This window comes from Carcharhinus amblyrhynchos, chromosome 30 (assembly GCF_965287045.1).
Source record: "Carcharhinus amblyrhynchos chromosome 30, sCarAmb.v2.hapA, whole genome shotgun sequence".
Classification (NCBI taxonomy): Eukaryota; Metazoa; Chordata; class Chondrichthyes; order Carcharhiniformes; family Carcharhinidae; genus Carcharhinus; species Carcharhinus amblyrhynchos.
The window spans coordinates 6,584,388-6,607,734 of NC_137353.1; the positions used below are offsets into that span (position 1 = coordinate 6,584,388).

General features: G+C 43.4%; 1 protein-coding gene across 1 annotated transcript; it reads right to left on the reverse strand.

Moving 5' to 3' along the window:
- Positions 1 to 628: 628 nt before the first annotated feature.
- Positions 629 to 2,306, reverse strand: foxl2l (forkhead box L2-like). Its single transcript, XM_080215473.1, has one exon. The coding sequence runs from the start codon at positions 2,208 to 2,210 to the stop codon at positions 1,371 to 1,373; it is 840 nt and encodes a 279-aa protein (XP_080071599.1). The 5' UTR covers positions 2,211 to 2,306; the 3' UTR covers positions 629 to 1,370.
- Positions 2,307 to 23,347: the final 21,041 nt, after the last annotated feature.

The window sequence follows — 23,347 nt, forward strand, 5'->3', positions numbered from 1 at the left end:
GCAGTTATGCGTTAACAACACCTTCTCATAACGTAAGTCATAAAAGGGGATCGTTCTTTACCAAAATACATTAACCACAATGTGCCTGGCCCCAATGGAATAACCGCGAACAAGAATCGCATTTTACTGTCCCTCTTTGCAACTTGAACTTCCTGTACAGATACTGTTACCTCGACTCTACTGAGTTTTAGTGTCAGTTAGAATTAATCATGTCTTTTCCTTAACATTGAAAACCAAATAATAATTCCATTTGTTCAAGTCTTTTTGCAGCTTCAACAAGTTAACGCTGCGATTTCTCCGAGTTACTATGTTGTCTCTGATTTATTGACAAAGACTTGTAAATATGAGCGAATAGTGATAGAAATACCCTTCTGGGTAAATATATAGCTCCAGATTATCACTTTGACAAAGGGTCACCTGGACTCGAAACGTCAGCTCTTTCCTCTCCTTACAGATGCTGCTCAAACCTGCTGAGATTTTCCAGCATTTTCACTCTTTTGGTTTCAGATTCCAACATCATAATTTACTTTTAGCCCCAGATTATCCGATGGCAGAAATCTGCGCTTTCGCGTTTACTTTTTTCACTCTAGGGTCTTGTGAACGAAATATTCACAAAATGTGTTCTGAACTAATGTTAGTGAACAATATGGTTTATGAGTTAACTCACGATACCGCGAAACAAATTGTCGATTTTTTTTTACCTGGAAACATTGTTTTAACACAAGAAAATGAACTGGACTCGGGATTGTAAATTGCCTGTGACAACACTTGGTTGGAAGTATCTTATCCAATAGCGGGTAGCATTAAAGTTAATTACACTAAGACTCTTGAAAAAACATTTATTTTGGACAAAAAATATACACAAAAAAGTGCTATGCATTGACATTGGTCATTGGTCCAAAACCTTCATCTCTTAGAACGTCGATAAAGTTTTTAACACGGGATCCTTTTTTTAAAAAAAACTTTTTTTTGCAGAACATTTCAGGACGAACAGATCAAAACTCAGAAAGTACAACGTATGGTCAAACAACGTAAGCATTATTTAAGTAAATAAACCCTATTAACAATTTCAAACAACAAATTCTCGTTTTTTTTGTCTTTTTAATAGTTCATTTTTTCCCCTTAAAGTAACAAGTTTCCGGACCATATCTGGTACCAACATTTTTCACAAACCAGGCTCAACGTCAGCTTTTCCTAAACTCTTGTCTTGTTTGATACGATGTGTCCATTTCATTTTCCCAGTAATCGCACTTAAAAGTTTTGCAAACCAGAGAAAAAAAACAATTCAAGCTTTTTTTGTTTTTTGGCACTTGCGAATAAAACGTCTTACCACCATCAGTGAAGATATGCACTTTAAAAGTCCTGGAAAGTTACATATCCATTCTGCTGGCTAAAGGTCCATACTCCCAGTACGAGCAGTGCATCACTGGCACCTCGGGTTGCCGGGCGCAGGACAGCTGGTACCCGCTGCTCGCTGCGTGTGTCCCCGGACTCATCTGTTGACTCATGCCGGCGTAGGGGCTAGCGGCTCCCGGGACAAGAGGCAAGCTCTGCATTCGGGAGTAAGGGGCGTAAGACGAGGGGAGTCCATTCATGGGGACGGGGCTGACGTTGCCACTGGCGGCCTGGCAGGACTGGTGGTAGGTCATCGAGGCCGTGGGTTGTCCTTGCCCCACCGACCAGGAGTTGCTGGCAAAGGGCGCCTGCAGGTACTTGGGGGTTTGATAGTAAAACGGGTCCGAGTAATTCACACACGGCTTGCCTGGTAGGAATGGAGATGATGATGGTCTGTACGGCCGCTTAACTCTCCTTCTCCTCCTGTAATTCCCTTTATCGAACATATCTTCGAAAGCTGGGTCCAACGTCCAGTAGTTTCCCTTCCTCTCTCCTCCACCTTCTCTGGGAACTTTGACAAAACATTCATTGAGGCTGAGGTTGTGCCTGATGCTGTTTTGCCAGCCCTTCTTGTTCCTTTCATAGTAAGGAAATTTGGCAACAATGTACTGGTAGATGCCATTGAGAGTCAGTCTCTTCTCCTGACTGTCCTTGATTGCCATCGCTATCAAGGCTACATAAGAATAAGGGGGCTTCTGAGAGATGTCAGCTTTCTCTCTGGGCTCCTTGTCCCCGGCTATCGACTCGTCCCTCACCGAGGAATCGTCGCTGGTCCCCTCGGGGTCGTACATCTCCTTCTGGTGAAACATGTCCATGGCTCTGGCACCAATTGGACCCCGTGCCTCCAACTGCAAAGTATCCAACAGAGAGCGAGAGAGAGAGATTGGAACACAACTTCTGCTCACTCTACACTCCAGCCCCAGGATCCTCGCCCCTCCCACTAAATGCTTAGTGGCTGATCATTTATTTATTTAAATATAACCCATGGTAATTTTCTCCCAGGGTTACTCCGAGGTCAGATTAGCCCGGAGTTAGATTGCCCCAACATCATTTATTCACACCCCCTTTAAAAAACAATCCGGGGGCGGGGAGGGGGGGTGTGCAGGACAAGTTAAACTGGATACAGTTTAATAGCTCAGAGTAATTTCTCTGCTGTCTGTTGGCACCTTGCTAAGGTGTTAGAGGCGAACTCGCCTCGGTTGGCGTTGTGAGACTCCTTGCTATTTTAAGGAGAGAATTTATGACAAAACAATACTCAATAATCCGCAAACCAGCCTTCGTGTGATTCATACACACCTCTCTCCGCAAATAGATTGTAAAAGGAGAAAAAAAGCAACTCGGCTTGTTAGGCAATGTGGTGAACTCTCCGGCAAGTTCACATGAGGGCTAAAAGTGGTGGAGAGTTTTTGATTCAATTTCAGTCTCGACACTAACTGGTTTCACTCTTGAATGTGCAATTGGGAGAATCACAGATGTGATTGGAATCACATTTAGATTTGTATCTGTCCGTAGAGGATAGGGGAGAGGGCAAATTCGCCCTGAGAGTCCTGTTTTGGTGACAAATAGTGTGTGTGTGTGTGTGAGACACAGAGGTTGTGATAACTTCTGCACCCAGTGATCTCACACAGAATAGGTCCAATGAGTCACCGGTTGAGGCGCTAACAACCTTCCTTGATCCTTTAATTGGAGAGAGTTGGACTTGGCAGAAATTCCACCACCTCCTCCCCCCCGTGCCAGCCAGCCTATCAAACACATACCGGCGTCAACACATTCCCCCGCCTCTATCAGATTGTGCGGCCAATTGAGGATTAGATGTTGGCAGTACAACGCACCCACCGCCTCCAACACTTTTTTTTTGAAATCCAGTAAAGCTTTATTCAAATATTTATTGCCTAAATAGTCTAACGTCTCCAGGAGGCGAGACTGCACCTGCCGTTAATGATAGTGTACTGAAATCTAATGAATAGTCTAACTCTCCTCCTCCCGCCTCTGCAGTTTCTTGGCTTCGGTGCTGGGAATCCACTTCCTGGATTTCCCAATCGTTAACATAGTATTCCGACAAAATAACAAAAGTTCTGGAATTCCAAGCTGTGCGTTAACCAACGAGAGAAACGAGTTTGCATGTGCTAAATGTCTTGGCCCCAGCTAAACTGACAAAAAGTAACATAAACTGGGATGTGCTAAATGTGCTAAAGGGTTAGGTGGATTGGACATAGCAAAGTGCTCCTTAGTGTCAGGAGATTAGCAGGGTAAATACATGGGGTTAAGGGGACTGGGTAGGATTGTGGTCAGTACAGACTAGATGAGTCGAATGGCCTCCTTCTGCACTGTAGGGATTCTATGATTGCATTGGTTGACAAGACATGGGCAGAACAGTGGCCTGGTGGTTAGCACTGCTGCCTCACAGTGCTCGGGACCCGGGTTCGATTTCTGGCTTGGGTCACTGTCTGTGTGGAGTCTGCACGTTCTCCCCGAGTCTGCTTGAGTCTCCTCCGGGTGCCTCCCACTGTCCAGTGGATTGGCCATGCTAAATTGCCCCTTAGTGTTGGGGGGCTAGCTAGGGTAAATGCATGGGATTGTGGAGATAGGGCCTAGGTGAGATTGTGGTTGATGCAGACTTGTTGGACCAAATGGCCTCCTGCTGCACTATAGGATTCTATGGTTCTATGACACCAAGCCACCAATTCTAATGTTACATTCTTATGGGTCAAATCACAGTGAATGAAAAGAAACATTGTGCATGGTTTCAGATGCTGGGATGCAAAGTCTGCAGAAAAATATAGGAAAAGATGCAAAATTTGGGCATGGAAGAGATGGAATCAATTCTTCTTTTCTGGAACAGCTCTAGTCTAGTCCAAGGGTTTAATAACCTGTCCTTCAGTCCTACCTCACAGCTCCAATCAGCTGTCACAAGCTCATTGGGGAAATGACATTTTGCTTTTCCCTCAGTCCAGCCCCATCTCAGTCCAGCTCATCAACACCCATCAACTTTTTGGGGAATAAATGTAATTTGTGTTCTGTATTTGTCTGCAATAAAAAGCTAACACCCTAGTTATCGACAGAGGGTTTAGAAGAAATGTCACTGTTTTTCATCTGTGGTTTTGTCTTACCGTAACTTTCAGCTCACATCTGATGCTGGTTGCGATCAATTCAAAACAGGAGTTATAGAATCAAAGAATCCATACAGTGCAGAAGAGGCTATTCAGCCCATTGTGTCTGCACTGACTCAGAATATCTTACCCTCTCCCAGCCCTATCCCCATAACCCCACACATTTCTCATTGCCAATCCATCTAACCTGCACATCCTAGGACACTGAGGGGCATGATAGGAACAGGACACCATTCAGCCCTCCACCCTGTTTCCCCCCCCATTCAATGAGATTATGGCCAATCAGCGCCTTATCTCCATCTAGCGTCTTGTTTCTATAATCATGAATATTCTCATCCAATAAAAATCTGGGTTCAGTGGATTGGCCATGTTAACTTGCCCTTTGGTGTCCAAAGATGTGTAGGTTTGGTGGATTGGCTTTGCTAAATTGCCCCTTAGTGTCCTAGGATGTGCAGGTTAGATGGATTGGTCATACTAAATTGCCCCTTAGTGTCCAAAGATGCGCAGGTTACGTGGATTAGTCATACTAAATTGCCCCTCAGTGTCCCAAGATGTGCAGGTTAGATGGATTGGCAATGAGAAATGTGTAGGGTTATGGGGATAGGGCTGGGAGAGGGTAAGATATTCTGAGTCAGTGCAGCCACAATGGGCCGAATGGCCTCTTCTGCACTGTATGCATTCTTTGATTCTGTAACTCCAGTTTTGAATTGATCGCAACCAGCATCAGATGTGAGCTGAAAGTTACGGTAAGACAAAACCACAGACGAAAAGCAGTGACATTTCTTCTAAACCCTCTTTCAATAACTAGGGCGTTAGCTTTTTATTGCAGACAAATACAGAACACAAATTACATTTATTCCCCAAAAAGTCGATGGTTGTTGATGAGCTGGACTGAGATGGGGCTGGACTGAGGGAAAAGCAAAATGTCATTCACCAAATATGAAAAAAATCCCATTATTCACTTGTGGGCTGTAAAAATAGATTTTTGGCATACATAAACAGAATGTTTCCCTGCTTCAGTTTGTGTGTATTGTCTGAACGTTTCCTTTACTGGAGGAAGTGGCAGTAGGCATGAATATCAGCTTCCTTCTGCCAGTGTGAACAGTGAATGGGTCAAAGCCCTCCTTGTTCTGAGACAATACGCATGAGGTTTGGGGATGGTTAGTTCCCCTTATACACTTCTACATTTTTGGAACATAAAAGGTTAGATCCAAGAATTTTATAAGGGGTGGAAAATTAGAAACAGGGCTCCTCTATGTACACAGATCACTAAAATGTAACAGTCAGATATAAAAAAAATCAAAAAAGTTCATTAATGTTGGCCTTTAGATTTAATGGGGATGAAATAGAATGGATCAAGAGCTTCAAGTTTTTAAGTATCCAGATCACCAACAACCTGTCCTGGTCCTCCCATGCCGACACTATATTTAAGAAAGCCTAACAACGCTGCTACTTTCTCAGAAGACTAAGGAAATTTGGCATGTCCGCTATGACTCTCACCAATTTTTACAAATGCACCATAGAAAGCATTCTTTTTGGTTGTATCCCAGCTTGGTATGGATCCTGGTCTGCTCAAGACCGCAAGGGAACTACAAACAATTGTGAACGAAGCCTAATCCATCATTCAAACCAGCCTCACATCCATTGACTCTGTCTATCCTTCCTGCTGCCTCAGGAAAGCAGCCAACATAATTAAGAACCCTATACACCTCGGACATACTCTCTTCCATCTTCTTCCATTGATTAAAAATACAAAAGTCTGAGATCATGTAACAACCGATTCAGGAACTTCTTCCCTGCTGACATCAGACTTTTGAATGGACCTATCTCACATTCAGTTGATCTTTCTCTACACCCTAGCTATGACTGTAACACTATATTCTATACCCTCTCCTTTCCTTCTCTATGGATGGCATGCTTTGTCTGTATAGCACACAAGAAACAATAATTTTCATTGTACACGAATACATGATAGTAATAAATCAAATCAAACCCTCCATGTATACAGATCACTAAAATGTAATGGTCAGATATTTAAAAAAATCAAAAACATTAATTAATGTTAGTGTTTAGATGTAGAGGGCTAGAATATAAAGGGAATGATGTCTTGCTCCAACTATTCAAAGCGTTGGCGTTCCAAATCTGGTGTATAGTGTACAGTTCAGGACACCACACTGTAGGAAATATATATTGAACTTGGAGGAAATAAAGTGCAGAATCACGAGAATGCTGTGAGGGTTCCGAAGGTTATGTTGTGAGGACGGATTATAAATTTATATAAAAGCAGAAGGTTACAAAGTGGTTTGATTGAGGTTTTTAGGATCTTGGAAGAAATGGATAGGATAAAGATGGAGAGGAACCTTTTCTGGAAGTGGGGTGATCCAGACAGGGGATAAAAGGAGGACCTTCAGGAGAGAAGCATCTCAGCACACAAAGTTTAAAGTTTATTTATTAGTGCCATAAGTAGCCTTGCATTGACACTGTAATGAAGTTATGTAAAAATCCCTGAGTTGCCACACTCCGGCGCCTGTTCAGGTACACTGAGGGAGAATTTAGCATGGCCAATGCATCTAACCAGCACGTCTTTCAGACTCTGGGAGAAAACTGGAGCACCTAGAGGAAACGCAGACATGGGGACAACGTGTAGATTCCCCAGACAATGACCCAGCGCGGGAATCGAACACAGGTCCCTGGCACTGTTAGCAGTGCTAACCACTGTGCCACTGTGGCAAAAAATGTGGACAACTGTCCCACAAAGAGAAGATTCTAGCTCAGTCAATAAATTGAAATTAGAGATAGATTTTAATTGCCAAGGGTATTAATGCGGATTGTTGGATTTAACATATAGATCAGCCATATCTCACTCAATGGAGGAAATAGGCTAAAGGAACTGAATGGCTTACTCCTGTTCCCATGTTCTTCCCAAATGGTACTGACATGGAACGACATTGCTGGACTTCAAAGTTGGTAAGGTGCAACATACATCACTGAAAAGTTACTGACACCAATTCTGAAATGCTGGGTCAAAATCCTGGAACCCTCCCCCTAACAGCACTGCGGATGTATCTACACCACACGGGCTGCAGCAGTTCAAGGAGGCAGCTTACCACCACCTTCTCAAGCGCAATTAGGGATGGGCAATAAATGCTGGTCTTATTAATGTGTAATGATTCCGTGAAAAAATAAAATTATATGCACAGTGAACTGCCCTGATAATGGTCTGCCTGTTTCTCTATAGGGAGCATAAATAGTGGCTGAAAACTCAAAAATCTGAGCTGCAAAATTTATACAATAAAACATTAGTGCTGTAATGGGAAACCATGATAGGTGTATCATAATTAATAAGAGAAAGATCTTCTTCTGCCAACTATGTTTTCTGTCTGTAACTACTGTCCTCTATTCAGGAGAGAACCCTGTATTTTAACACTCAGGTGGTGCCTAAAGATGTACATTAACTGCAGGTTGGTTTTATGATATCCTTAGGATATTTTAAATGCAATTACTGGAGTTACGCTTCGTGCAGTGTTAAAGCGAGGCAGTGGAAGACTGCTTGCAGTGGCTCTCGCAGACTGATCTCTGGAGTCATGTCAGATTCCACAGTCGTCCTTCCAATTTAACACTCTGCAAAGCCATCCGCAGTGCTGAGGTGACAGTATAAATGTGCTGTGGTTTTCTCAACCCACACTATCTGTCTCACGCTAGTGTGAAAGTCAAAGTTCACCAAAGCTGGTGTTGATATGAAACTGGTATGACAATTCAAAGGACAGAAGAACAGTACAGCGCAGAAACAGGCCCTTCAGCCCACCAAGTCTGTGCTGACACGTGCCTCTCCAATCTAGCATTTTCTTGCCTCCACATGGTTCATATCCCTCTGTTCCATGGTGGTGGTGGTGGTGGTTAGCACTGCTGCCTCACTGCACCAGGGAGCCGCGTTCAATTCCTTGCTGGGGTCACTGTATGTGTGGAGTCTGCACATTCTCCCCGTGTCTGTGTGAGTTTCCTCCAGGTGCTCCAGTTTCCTCCAAAAGATGTGCTGGTTAGGGTGCATTGGCCTTGCTTAATCCTCCCTCAGTGTACATAAATAGGTGCTGGAGTGTGGCAGCCAGGGGATTTTCACAGTAACTTTGTTGCAGTGTTAATGTAAGCCTATTTGTGACACTAATAAATAAACATTAAACTTATTCATGTATCTGTTGGGATGCCTCTTTGTTACAGAATCTGCTTCCACCACCTCCTCCAGCAGCGCGTTCCAGGCATTCACCACCCTCTGGAAAAACTTGCCCCTTACAACTCTCTTAAACTTTCCCCCTCTCACTTTCAAACTGTGTCCCCGAGTAATTGACCCCTTTGACTCTGGGAAAAAGACCCTGACTATCCACGCTATCCAAGCTTGTCCTAATCTTGTAAACTTCTATCAAGTCCCCCCTCATCTTCAACTTTCTTCATGGTCCATATCCTCCAAACCAGGTAACATCCTGATAACATTCTTCTCCACTCTTTACAATGCATCAGCATTCTTCCAGTGGTGTGGCAACCAGAACTGTACATAATACTCCAAATGTGGCTTAACCAAAGTCTTATACAACTGCAATATGATTTTCCAATTCCAATACTCAATGCCCAGAAGGATGAAGGCCAACATTCCATAAGCCTTCTTGCCCACCTTGTCCACCCGAGTTGCCATCTTCAGGAAACTGTGGATCTGCAAGCCTAAATCCCTCTGTATGCTAATATTTCTAAGGGAAAGTCATCTGAGCTACAAGGTTTCCTATTGCTATCCTTTAATAGCCTTGGATCATTAGGATGGAATTTCATCCTAATGATCATTGCAGTCTCTGTCAAAATGAAAATGCTAGCACCTCGAGGTAGGGAATAAGTATCATTCACCCATGTTTCCTTGAAACTCACAAAGCAACATTTAAGAACACAGCATTTGCTCTACAGCCTTGTATATATTTGCTATTTTGTCAATGGAATGCAACAACTGAGGGGAGGCGATGGCCTAGTGATATTATCGCTAGACTATTAATCCAGAAACTCCACTAATGTTCTGGAGACCTGGGTTCGAATCCCACCACAGCAGATGGTGGATTTTGAATTTAATAAAAGAATACTGGAATTAAGAATCTACTGATGACCCTGAAACCATTGTCGATTGTCGGAAAAACCCATCTAGTTCACTGGTGTCCTTGAGGGAAGGAAATCTGCTGTCCTCACCCATTCTGGCCTACATGTAACTCCAGAGCCACAGCAATGTGGTTGACTCTCAACTACCCTCAGGCAATGAGGGATGGGCAATAAATGCTGGCCAGCCAGTGACACTCATGTCCCACAAACGAATAAATTAACATTATAATGTAAGATGGGAAAATATATATAGAATATATAGTTCAAAGATGTGGGGGTTCAGTTGATTGGCCGTGCAAAATTGCCCCTTAGCGTCCTGGATGTCTAAGTTAAAAAGATTAGTGGGGTAAAGGCCTAGGTGGGATTGTTGTCGATGCAGACTCAATGGTCTGAATGGCCTCCTTCTGCACTGTAGAGTTTCTATGATTCTATGAGTCAATATATTCCTATAGTACAGAACCCGCACATTTTTGTACTGTGGGAGGAAAGCGGAGCACCTGGCGAAAACCCACGCAGACACGTGGAGAATGTGCAAACTCCACACAGACAGTGACCTAAGCCAGTTATCGAACCTGGGTCCATGGGCAGTATTTAATCACAGTGCCACCCAATTCTTAGATCATCATTGCAGAGAGAATTCTGTAAAATATGTTTTCCAATATTTGATGGTTGGGGATGAATACATTTCTGATGAGTGACAAAACTGTGAATGAGTTCACAAATGCCTCATGACAAGGTGGGGCAAACATCTTGTTCAGTGCATGGTGTTTTTGCCCTGTAGGTACTCCAGCTTCCTGTTATTTCATTAAAGCTTTAGAATTAACTTGACTTAGGCTTGATTATGGTGGTCAAATGTTTCCTGTTGTGCAGAATACCGGGCTGTGAATTAGGGGAGTTATTAACTGGCAAGTTTTTTTTCAATGACAGAAACACTCAACACTGCTAACTGCTGGGAACAGCTGTTTGAGTTTTGGGTTTAGCTGTTGGTGCCTCAGAAGGAAATAATTCCAGCTGTACTTCTCCCTGGTGTGAAAGAGATAAGACTGGATCGTACTAACGGGTCACGATCATTAAGCACTAAGTAAACAGTAAATAGATAAATAAATATCGTAATTAGGTTAGGGAATAAAACTAAAATTATAAAGAACAAAGAACAGTATAGCACAGGAACAGGCCCTTCGGCCCCCCAAGTCTGTGCTGGCACAGATGCCTCTCTAATATTTTCTTGCCTCTACATGGTCCATATCCCTCTATTCCCTGCCTATTCATGTATCTATTAGATGCCTCTTGAATGTTGTTATAGAATCTGCTTCCTCCAGCAGCACGTTCCAGACAGTCACCACCCTCCGTGTGAAAAAACTTGCCCCTTATGTAGAAGATACTAACAGTAAAGGGATGTAAATTGTATTGAATAAAAATCTGATACACAACAATGAGTTAGAAATAGTGAACGACTTACACAGTATGAAATTATTTACATTATCTCAAATTTACGTGGACAGACCTTTAAGCAAAATGTTGGAACGGCTTAGACCAGGTTCTCTTGTGAAACTATCACATGGCTAGCATTTGTTGTCCATCACTAATTGCTCTGGAGAAGGTGCTGGCTGCTTTCTTTAACCACGACAAGCCCTGTGCTACGTGGAAATGTACTTTTAAGACCTGATTACCTGTAAAGACTCGCATTCCAACCATTATTTTGTAAATTTAATTTGTGTCCTTATATGCCCTGCTTGTGAATAGAACTTCCATTCACCTAATGAAGGGGCAGTGTCCGAAAGCTAGTGGCTTTTGCTACCAAATAAACCTGTTGGACTTTAACCTGGTGTTGTGAGACTTCTTACTAAGTGGGAACTCCAGAATGTTTCATGTGTTCCAGATAACCATGACATGGAGATGCTGGCGTTGGATTGGGACGGGTACACAACACCAGATTAAAGTTCAACAGGGACCTGGTGTTGTGGGACTTCCTACTGTGCCCAGGTAACCATGCCTGTATGAAGTCTCTCCAGTTGCTCAAACAAAGGTTTCTGAGACTGATCAGTGATTAGTGATCTGAGATTGATCAGTGGAAGCAAATCACACAGGCAGCTGAGAATTCCCTGGAGGACACATTCCACGATGTGGCCATAGGCAAATGTTTTAGTCAGAGGGCAGTTGGGAAAGAGTGATCACTCTGTGTGAAAAACTCACTTTCAACCTATGCCCTTGAGAAATTGACCCTTCCACCTTGGGAAAAAGACTCTGACTACCCACTCTACCCAAGCCTGTCATAATCTTGTAAACCTCTATCAGGTTCCCCCCCTCATCCTCCGACGCTCCAGTGAAAACAATCCAAGTTTGTTCAACCTGTCTTCATAGTCCATATCCTCCAAAGCAGGCAACATCCTGGGAAATCCCTTCTGCATTCTTTCCAGTGCATCAACGTTCTTTAGATAGCCAGAACTGTACACAATGCTCCAAATGCGGCCTAACCAAAGTCTTATCCAGCTGCAACATGATTTTCCAATTCTTATACTCCTGCCCTGACCGATGAAGGTCGGCATGCCATATGCCTTCTTGACCACCTTGTCCACCTGAGTTGCCACCTTCAGGGAACTGTGGATCTTCACACCTAGATCCCTCTGTATGCTAAAATTTCTAAGGGCTCTTTCATTTACTGTATATTTTCCTTTTGCAGTAGATCTTCCAATTCGCAACACCCCGCATTTGTCCAGGTCAAATTCCATCTGCCATCTTTTGGCCCAGGCCTCCAGCTGATTTATATCCTGCTGTATCCTCCTCACTATCCACTACTCCCCAATTTTTGTATCATCTGCAAATTTACTAATCAGACCATTTTCCTTCAAATCATTTATGTATATTACAAACAGCAGAGGCTCCAGCACTGATCCTTGAGGAACACCACTTGTCACAGACCACCAGTTAGAACTTAGGGAGAATTTAGCATACCCAATTAACCTAAACTGCATGTCCTTCGGAGTGTGGGAGGAAACCAGAGCATCTGGAGGAAGTCCACACAGACACAGGAAGAACGCACAGACTCTGCACAGTTAGAGACCCAAGCGAGGAACTGAAACTGGGTGCCTGGCACTGTGAGGCAGCAGTGCTAACCGCTATGCCTCCAGATTGTGGTTACTGATATGCGTCTAGACTTCCAAAAGACCTTTGATAAAGTGCCATATAATAGGCTTGTTAGTCCATGGAGTTAAAGGTGCAGTATTGTGGATACAATATGGCTGAGAGAAAGAAAGCAGAGTAATGGTAAACAGTTATTTTCTAGATTGGAGGCAAGTAGAATTATAGAAGAATCATAGAATCCCTACAATGCAGAAGGAGGCCATTCAGCCCATCAAGTCTGTACCAACAACAATCCCACCCAGGTCCTATCCCCATAACCCCACATATTTACCCTGCTAATCCCCCTGACACTAAGGGTCAATTTAGCATGGCCAATCCACCTAATGCATACACCTTTGGATCGTGGGAGGAAACTAGAGCACCCGGAGGAAACCCACGTAGACACGGGGAGAATGTGCAAACTCCACAGACAGTCTCCTGAGGCCGGAATTGAACCCGGGTCCCAGGCGCTGTGAGGCAGCAGCACTAACTACAGTGCCACCCACAGGTGAAGTAATGATGTGCCCCAGAGTTAGTGTTGGGACCACTGCACTTTTTGATAAATGTTTATGGCTTGGGTTTACAGAGTATAAATTGAAAATTTGTAAAAGACTCTGAAATACAGCAAATAGTGAGACATTCTAACAATGCAGAAAGACATAGACAACCTGGTGAATTCGGCATACACATTTTAATGCAGGGAGGTGTGAAGACATACACTCTCAACAGGAAGGATGAGGAGACACAACTTGAATTTCAGACCGGAATTTTCCACGGATCTTCTGGGTTTCCCCGGTGGCAGGGGTTAAAGTTTATTTATTAGTGTCACAAGTTGGCTTACATTAACACTGCAATGAAGTAACACTCTGGCACCTGTTCGGGTACACTGAGGGAGAATTTAGCACAGCCAATGCACCTAACCAGCATGCTGTTTGGAGAAATCAGAGCACCTGGAGAAAACCCACACAGACGTGGGGAGGATGCACAAGCTCTACACAGTCACCTAAGCTGGGACTCAAACCTGAGTCCCTGGCGCTATGAGGCAGCAGTGTTAACCACTGTGCCACCGTGCCGCCCATGCTCTAAGGAGAACAACTCCTATAACCTCTCCACACGACTGAAGCTCTCAATCCCTCTTTGAAGTCCCACATCTCTATAATCATCCCAGTAAATCTCCCCCATACCCTTGCAACAATAATAAATAAACTTTTAACTTTACTTTATAGAGCAGGAAGGGAGAAGGGGAGGATTTAATACCGTCATTCAAAATCAAAAATGGTTTTGATGGACTTAATAATGAAAAACTATTTTCAGTTGCAGAAGGTTCAGTCAACAGGGGGCACAGAAAAAAGGCAAGGAACAAAAAGACATGATGAGGACATTTTGTTTTTTGACACAGCATGTTTTTCTAATCAGAAATACACTGCAAATACCAAAAAGCAATTTAAAGTAAAAAGTTTATTTAGTCGTCACATGGAAGGCGCATATTAACACTGCAATGAATTTACTGTGAAAATCCTCCCCCCCTAGCGCCTGTTCAGGTAAATACACCCGAACCAGCACGTCTTCCAGAATGTGGAAGGAAACCGGAGCACCCGGAGGAAGCCCACGCAGACACGGGGAGAACATGCAAACTCCACACCAACAGTCACCCAAGCCAGGAATTGAACCCGGGTCCATGGTACTGTGAAGCAGTAGTGCTAACCACTGTGCCACCCCAATTGGATAAATATTTAGCCAGGAGAAAACATGCTGCCCTAGGGGGAATGTGAATGGGACTAAATGGATAGTTTCTCAGAGAGCCAACACATATACAAATAGCCAAAAGGCTTCTTCCGCACCATGTCATTCTATAAATCCATGATTATTATTCCATTGTCATCCTCCCAACAAATTATATCAAATACATTGCACTCTGATTAAAAGTAATTCCAGAAACTGCAAATCACTTAATGGGAAATGTCTCTCAATTTAAAAGATCCCTTGGTTTTGGTATAATAGTTTGAGATGTAATTCTATCTTCCATACGCATAAATATTTCAAGCACAATTATGATAATGTGAGAGATACAGTGACACACAATAGGGATCAGTGCAATATAATTATAACTAAACTCCAGTTATGTGATGTTTGATTATACAGGTTAAAAATGCATCAATAAACTGTAACCTTGTGTTCCAAACGCATCCCTGGGACGTTACTTGCTGCCTACTGTGTAGACAAGTGTAGGTTTTATACCAAGTTGCTTTGAATTGGTGTCTGGAAACAAAATAATTTACCTATGCTGGACAGTATTTGCTCTGTACAGAACCTCAATAGTATAGCAGGAAGTCATTCGGCCCCTAGAGTCCGCACCGACTCTCCAAAAGACAGAATTACGCAGGTCCACTCCCCTCTATCCTATCCCTGTAACCCCACACTTTTACCATGGCTAATCCACATCCCCTTGGTTTTTTTTTAAAGTTTATTAGTGTCACAACTAGGCTTCCATCAACACTGTAATATTTCTTGTTCATTCGTGGGACATGGGCGTCGCTGGCTGGGCCAGCATTTATTGCCCATCTCTAGTTGCCCTTGAGAAGGGGGTGGTGAGCTGCTTTCTTGAACCATTGAGTGGCTTGCGAGGCCATTTCAGAGGGCATTTGAGAATCAACCACATTGCTGTTGCTCTGGAGTCACATGTAGGCCAGATCAGGCAAGGACGGCAGATTTCCTTCCCTAAAGGACATCGGTGAACCGGAAGGGTTTTTCCGACAATCGACAATGGTTTCACGGTCATCGGATATATTTTATTGAATTCCACCAGCTGCTCTGTGGGATTCGAACCTGGGTCCCGAGAACATTACCTGAGTTTCTGGATTAATAGACTAGCGATAATATCACTAAGTCATTGCCTTCCCTGAAGTTATTGTGAAAATCCCCCAGTTGCCACACTTTGGTGCCTATCTGGGGACAATGAGGGAGAATTTAGCATAGCCAATGCATCTAACCATCATGTCTTTCATACTGTGGGAGGAAACCAGAGAACCCAGAGGCAACCCATGGGGAGAACGTGCAGACTCCACGCAAACAGTGACCCAAGCCGTGAATTGAACTTTGGACAATAAGAGGTAATTTAGCATGGCTAATCCACCTAATCTATATTTCTTTGGAGTAAGGGAGGAAACTGGAGCACCCAGAGGAAACCAGTGCAGACATGGGGAGAGTCCTTTCACATGGTTTTGAGATACAGGTTGGTTAAATTGGCGACAGTAGCTTCTTCAAACTATGGAAAGATGAAAGGAAGTTCTGTATCACAGAACAATATCTGGGAAAATAAACAGGACATAATAGGACCTTACAAAATGAACTGATTATCACAGATGTAGGTTTAAAAATAAATACAAGATCCAACTTGTTTTAATACATGTCTTTATCTGTTTAAGAATTATTTGCTCAAACATTATGCAACTAAAGAGTATTTGCTACAATTATACATTATAAAAGATTTTGACAGAAGGAAAGATTTACAACCAATTACTTCTAGCCAGTGAATGCAGGTGTGAACAGACTTTCTAAGAAAGCCCTCCACTGTCATATATGTTGTCTATACATCATAGAATAGAATCATAGAATCCCTACAGTGCAGAAGGAGGCCATTCAGCCCATCGAGTCTGCACTGACTCTCCGACAGTGCATCTTACCCAGGCCCTATCCCCACTAATCCATTGAACTGCACATCTTTGGACTCTGGGAGGAAACCAGAGCACCTGGAGGGAGCACACTCACTCGCAGGGAAAACGTCCAAACTCCACACGGATGCCCAAGGTTGGAATTGAGCCCGGGACCCTGGCACCGTGAGGCAGTAGTGCTAATAACCATGCCACCGTGCTGTCCAAATGTGTTGGTATTGTTAGTAAAATGTCAATCTAGTCATTCCCAGCCCAACTACATGGCCAGAATTTTACTGCCTTGTTCCACCCCCAGAAAGACATTCTCCTTTGGCCTCAGATGGGATCTTACAAACCTTGGGTGGGTGAGGTGGTAAAATTCCAGAATATATTTCTGAATGATTGCTGATGTGACAGCATCTCGTACAGACATTGTGCACTATAAACAGAAAAAAATCTCCTTATGATTTTGTCCCTGTACTTCACAAAGGTAATGGTGAGCAAACATGCTTATCAAAGTATTTTGTTTTGAAAATTGGACAATCTTATTAGTGAGTGAGCTTCACCCTAATGGCCAAATATCGCATAAAACATGTTGAACTGATAATCCATGTAATTCAGTGACGCTGATGAATCTGTATTAACCAGACTGTACAGGAGAATTTTATTCCTCTTTTGTGACTGTTGTGATAATTCCCAAACATCGCATTAAATAACTGAAAGCTGAGAACATGCTTAGAGGGTTCAGCTCAGTCTAGGGGGCTTTGCTTATTTATTGAACTATATTCAAGATTGCTCTTGCAGTTTGTAGGTGATTTTGCGTTATATCAGTCTAGCCAACAGGGAGGTCTATTGTCTGAATTCCAAACTGCCAAACACCAAAGCTCCATTGTGACAGCAGTATCAGAGAGCAGTAATGGAAATTCTCCCATAGACCCTGGCCAATATAGGTTCCTCAATCAACACCGCTAAGATAAACAGATGATCTGTTCATCATCGCACTGCTGTTTGTAAGAGTTTGCTGTGTGCAAATTAGCTAAAAGTCTGACAACACCAGGTTTTAGTCCAACCTATTTATTTGATAATAGACTCACAAGCTTTCGGGGTTAGCCCCTTCGTCAGGTGAATGGAGAGTTCTGGCCTCAGATAGAGCATATAAAGCACAGACAGTTTAGAGTAATCTCTAAACTGTCTGTGCTTTATATGCTCTGTCTGAGGCCAGAACTCTCCATTCACCTGACGAAGGGGCTAACCCCGAAAGCTTGTGAGTATATTATCAAATAAATAGGTTGGACTAAAACCTGGTGTTGTCAGACTTTTTACTGTGTTTACGCCAGTCCAACGCCGGCATACCCACATCATGCAAATTAGCTGCCATGGTTCCTACACTACAACAATGACTACACTTCTACATCATTGGCTGTAAAGCACTAGACCATGAGAGGTGCTGTATAAATGCAAGTCTTTTATTAAACATTGATTTAGGTCCATTGAGTTATAGACGCTTACAGCATGGAAACAGGCCCTTTGGCCCAACTTGTCCATGTCACCCTTTTATAACCACTAAGCAAATCCCAATTGTCTGCATTTGGCCCATATCCCTCTATACCCATCTCATCCATGTAACTGTCTAAGTGTTTTTTAAAAGACAAAATTGTACCTGCCTCTACCACTACCTCTGGCAACTTGTTCCAGACACTCACTGTCCTCTGTGTGAAAAAATTGCTCCTCTGGACCTTTTTGTATCTCTCCCCTCTCACCTTAAATCTATGCCCTCTGGTTTTAGACTCCCCTACCTTTTGGAAAAGATGCTGACTATCTCTCTGATCTATGCCCCTCATTATTTTATAGACCTTTATAAGACCCTCAGCCTCATTTGCTCCAGGGAAAAAAGTCCCAGTCTATCCAGCCTCTCTTTATAACTCAATCCATCAAGTCCCAGTAGCAGCCTAGTAAATCTTTTCTACACTCTTTCTAGTTTAATAATATCCTTTATTGACTAGGACTGTACATATATTGAAAAGAGCAATGGAACAGATAGCTGGGAGACACATCTGTTTATATATTTCCACTCTGTATTCCTGTTCTCTTCCCACACCTAATGGTGTACTAAGGCAAACTTTTGTCAGTTTCCACAGCTAGTAATTCCCAGATCAGGTTGTTAGGGTCTTATAGTCTCAGGGGCACCACTCCACATTAAGTGTGGCTGTCCAGGAGTCTCTCCCACTCTTACCGCCAGCAACTGGCGTGTTTGGAAGGATTTGCAAGTTGACACTCAACCTATGTGACCACATTATCAACGCACCTTCCTTGGCCACCACGTCCTGGGTTGGGACTCAAACTCGGAGCTTCTAGCTCAGAGGCCAGAACACTAGGCACTGCGTCACAAGACCTGTCTGAATAGCATCCATTAACTATTACTATCCATTTTATGTTTTTTTAGCCTGATTCCTGTAGACGCTGCCACTTCCCCTTCAGTATTGTACATTATAACAAGTTTCCTATATGATATCTTATCAAACTGGCCTTGAAAATCCATATACACAACATCCACCGCATTTTCTTGAATAATTCACTCCATTAATTCCCCAAAACTCTGACGTGTATCAAAGATCACATGCCTTTCATAAGGCTCTGTTGGTTGTTCTCCACTAATCCACCATCCATTAGCACTTTTTAAATGAATATTAATTTATTCTATGTTTGCACACCTGTCAATTAGCTTTTAATAATAAACCAGTCCCAGTCAGAACAATTTTCCATTGCAAAACGCACTGTTGAAAACATTGAAATCTGAGTCTAAAGTTCCCAAGTAATCCAATGGGTTTTGCAATCCTTGGCTTCCATGCATCTTGGAGTTGGATTGCAAGCTTGATTTCCAAGTTATACTGCATGGTCCCAACTGAGGCAATGTGACAATAGAACTTTGGCAATATCAGAGAACATAGATCATAGAATCCCTACAGTGCAGGAGGAGGCCATTCAGCCCATCAAGTCTGCACCAACCACAATTCCACCCAGGTCCTATTCCTGTAAGTCCACGTATTTACCCTGCTAGTCCCCCTGACACTAAGGAGCAGTTCACCCTGGCCAATTAACCCAACCTGCTCATCTGTGGACTGTGGGAGGAAGACAGAGCACATGGAGGAAACCCACGCAGACACAGGGAGAATGTGCAAACTCCACACAAAGTGACCCAAGCCCAGGAGTTGAACCCGGGTTCCTGGCACTGTGAAGCAGCAGTGCTAACCACTGCGCCACCGTGCCGCCCTAAAAGGCAAAAGACCCCCCTTCCCCTCGGCACACAGTCAGGAAATTATGCAACTGCCTGTCGGGGAATTGAACCCCGGTCTCCCACATGACAAGCGAGGATATTAACCACTTCACAAACGAGGACACAAATGATTAAATATTTGATTTGATTTTGATTTAATTTATTATTGTCACATACGGTGAAAATTATTGTTTCTTGCGCGCTATACAGACAAAACATACTGTTCATAGAGAAGGAAAGGAGAGAGTGCAGAATGTAGTGTTACAGTCATAGCTAGGGTGTAGAGAAAGATCAACTTAATGCAAGGTAGGTCCATTCAAAAGTCTGACAGCAGCAGGGAAGAAGCTGTTCTTGAGTCGGTTGGTACATGACCTCTATTTTTTTCCGATGGAAGAAGATGGAAGCGGGAATGTCCGGGGTGTGTTAATTATGCTGGATGCTTTGCTGAGGCAGCGGGAAGTGTAGACAGAGTCAATGGATGGGGAGGCTGGTTTGCGTGATGGATTGGGCATTAGAATTGGGCATTGGGTGTTAGGAGTTTGATGTTTGAAACACTAATCCACATTTTCTGAAATGGAAATGGCATTTCACTGCATGACATGTAACACGGGGCCAATTAATCTCAATCTGAGTACTGTAAAGACTTAATGCCAAAAACTTGTGTCAGGGAATCATCATCCTTTCTGCTCATTGTGTGACAGAATTCTTTGAAAAGTGGAAGACTGGTTTGGTTGCCTTCCGACCCCCTCCCCCCTGTTTTAGTCTGATTTTTTTCCCCCTTAAAAGCACAACCCCACAATTATGCAGACTGATCAAAGAAATAAAAGGACCAACCTGTCTCAGTGTGTGCGTTCTTCAGCAACCCACATCTAAAATCAAAATGAAATCATTTGGGCGCAACTACCAGCAGCCGTAATCACAAATTAAAAGTGGTTAAGTCAATAATGCATGCATTCCAGTTAGTAAATTTTGCATTCACAGCACCTTGCTTTGAACAGCCTGTGAGCTGTAATGTTAAATTAAAGGGCATAGATTAAATATAATCCCATAAAAGACAGCCAGCTTCTTTCGTAACAGACACTGGCATTTTTTTTCCACGAGGTTAGAGAGGCTGGGGTATGAAGCACATCTCACAACCAAATTGCAACATTCAACTTTACATATTCTAACATATTCTGAGGGTTAATTGCAGGGTAAGGTGAGGTTTGACAGGTCAGGACAATGGAAGTGGGAAATGTAAAGGGACAAAAATCAACCGGTCTGGGAACACATGCGGAGAAAGAAACAATGTTAATGCTTCCAGACTTGAAACTTTGCGCTCTGCTAAGTTGCTACTGAGTGTTTCCTGCAGAACTTTAAAATAAGTCACAATAGGAATTTTAGGGGAACTTGCGTCACACAATGGAATCAGCCGTCAATCACATTGAATGGTGGAGCAGGCTCAAGGGGCTGAAATGACAACTCCTGCTCCTAATTCTTATGATTTCAATATAAATGATTAAAGTTTATTTATCAATGTCACAAGTAGGCTTATGTTAACACTGCAGTGAAGTTACTGTGAAAATCCCCTGGTCACCACACTCTGGGGCCTGTTCGGGTTACACTGAGGGAGAATTTAACACGGCCAATGCACCCTAACCAGCACGTCTTTCAGACTGTGGGAGGAAACCCGGAGGAAACCCACGCCGACATGGGGAGAATATGCAGACTCCACACAGACAGTGATTCAGGACTGGAATCGAACCTGGGTCCCTCCAAACAGACAGTCACCCAAGCGATTAGTTAATACAACAATAACAAAAAAGCTTTTAACCTACGGCACTTTTTTGTTGGATAATCTCATGAGAGTCTGTGTCGCACTTAATTTGTGTGGTTCAATATCACATTGGGGGGGGGTGAAGGGAAAATGACACAGTGGGCTGAACGACTACTTGTACTGGCATGGCTGATGGAGGGAGGTGTCGGGGGTGAGGAGTCAGGGGGCGAGGAGTCAGGACCACTGGAAGCCTGATGATTTACTTAATAAAATATCAAAAGAATTTATATTGAAGCCCATTAAAGAACGACGGAGGAAAAAGAATCCAAAAGCAAAGGAAATTTCATAATGAAATGATGAAGTAGAGGGTTGGAAAGTATTTGGGAGTGCATGACATGGGGGAAGACCAGAAGATATAGGAGCAGAATTAGGCCATTTGGCCCATCAAGTCTGCTCCATCAATCAGTCATGGCTGGTATGATTCTCATCCTCATTCCCCTGCCTTCTCCCCGTAAGCCTTGATCCTCTTATTGATCACGAAAAATGTTTGGGAACTTCATAGGAGTCAGAAGACAAATATCGTGGCACGGTGGCACAGTGGTTAGCACTGCTGCCTCAGGGACCTAGCTTCGATTCTGGCCTTGGGTGACTTCTGTGTGGAGTTTGCATGTTCTCCCTGTGTCAACGTGGGTTTCCTCCGGGTGCTCTGGTTTCCTCCCATACTTCAAAGGTGTGCAGGTTAGATGGATTGGCCATGCTAAATTGCCCCTTAGTGTCCAAGGATGTGTAAATTAGGTGGATTAGCCATTGTAAGTGTACAGGGTTACAGGAATAGACCTGGGTCAGATGCTCTTTTGAAGAGTTGGTGCAGTCACAGAATCCCTACAGTGCAGGAGGAGGCCATTTGGCCCATCGAATCTGCACCGACCATAATCCCACCCAGGCCCTATCCCCATAAGCTTTTTCCCAGGTGGAAGAGTCAGTTTACTAGGGGGGGCATAGGTTTAAGGTGCAAGGGGCAAGGTTTAAAGGAGATGTATGAGGCAAGCTTTTTATGCAGAGGATGGTGGGTGCATGGTCAGTGCAGGCTTGGACGGCTGGAGGACCTGTTCCTGTGCTGTAATTTTATTTGTTCTTTATAACCCCATGCATTTACCCTAGCTCGTCCCCCTGACACTAAGGGCCAATTTGGCATGGCCAATCCATCTAAACCGCACATCTTTGGACCGTGGGAAGAAACCAGAGCACTCAGAGGAAACCCATGCAAACACGGGGGGAACATGCAAACTCCACACAGACAGGGACCCAAACTGGGAATCGAACCTGGGTCTCTGGCATAGTGAGGCAGTAGTGCTAACCACAGTGCCACCAAATGGGCTGATTGGCTTCCTTCTGGATTATAGAGATTCTATGAACATCCTCAGTTTACATCAATCAATGGAATATTTTGAACAGGTACAGAAAATAATCCAAAAGGATACTGGAATCCTGGCCTTGAGAGGACTGGCAGGGTAGAAATCATTCTTCAGTTATTCAGAGCCCTGGTTACTCATGGTTTCTGGGCATCACACCTTAGGAAGGAAATGTGGGTCTCGGAAACAGTGAAGGATAGATTCACCAGAATGAAACCAGGACTCCAAAGGTTAAATTACAGGGAAGCGATTATGTGAAGTGGGGTTGTACTCCCTGGAATTTATAAGGTTAAGGGTGATTTGATCAAAGTTTTCAAGGTACTAAAGGAGATAAGAACATAGAACATAGAACATAGAACACTACAGCACAAACAGGCCCTTCGGCCCACAAGTTGCGCCGATCACATCATCACCTACCAACCTACAGACCTATCTATAACCCTCAATCTCATTAAACCCCATATACTCATCCAGGAGTCTTTTAAAAGACCCCAGCGAGTTCG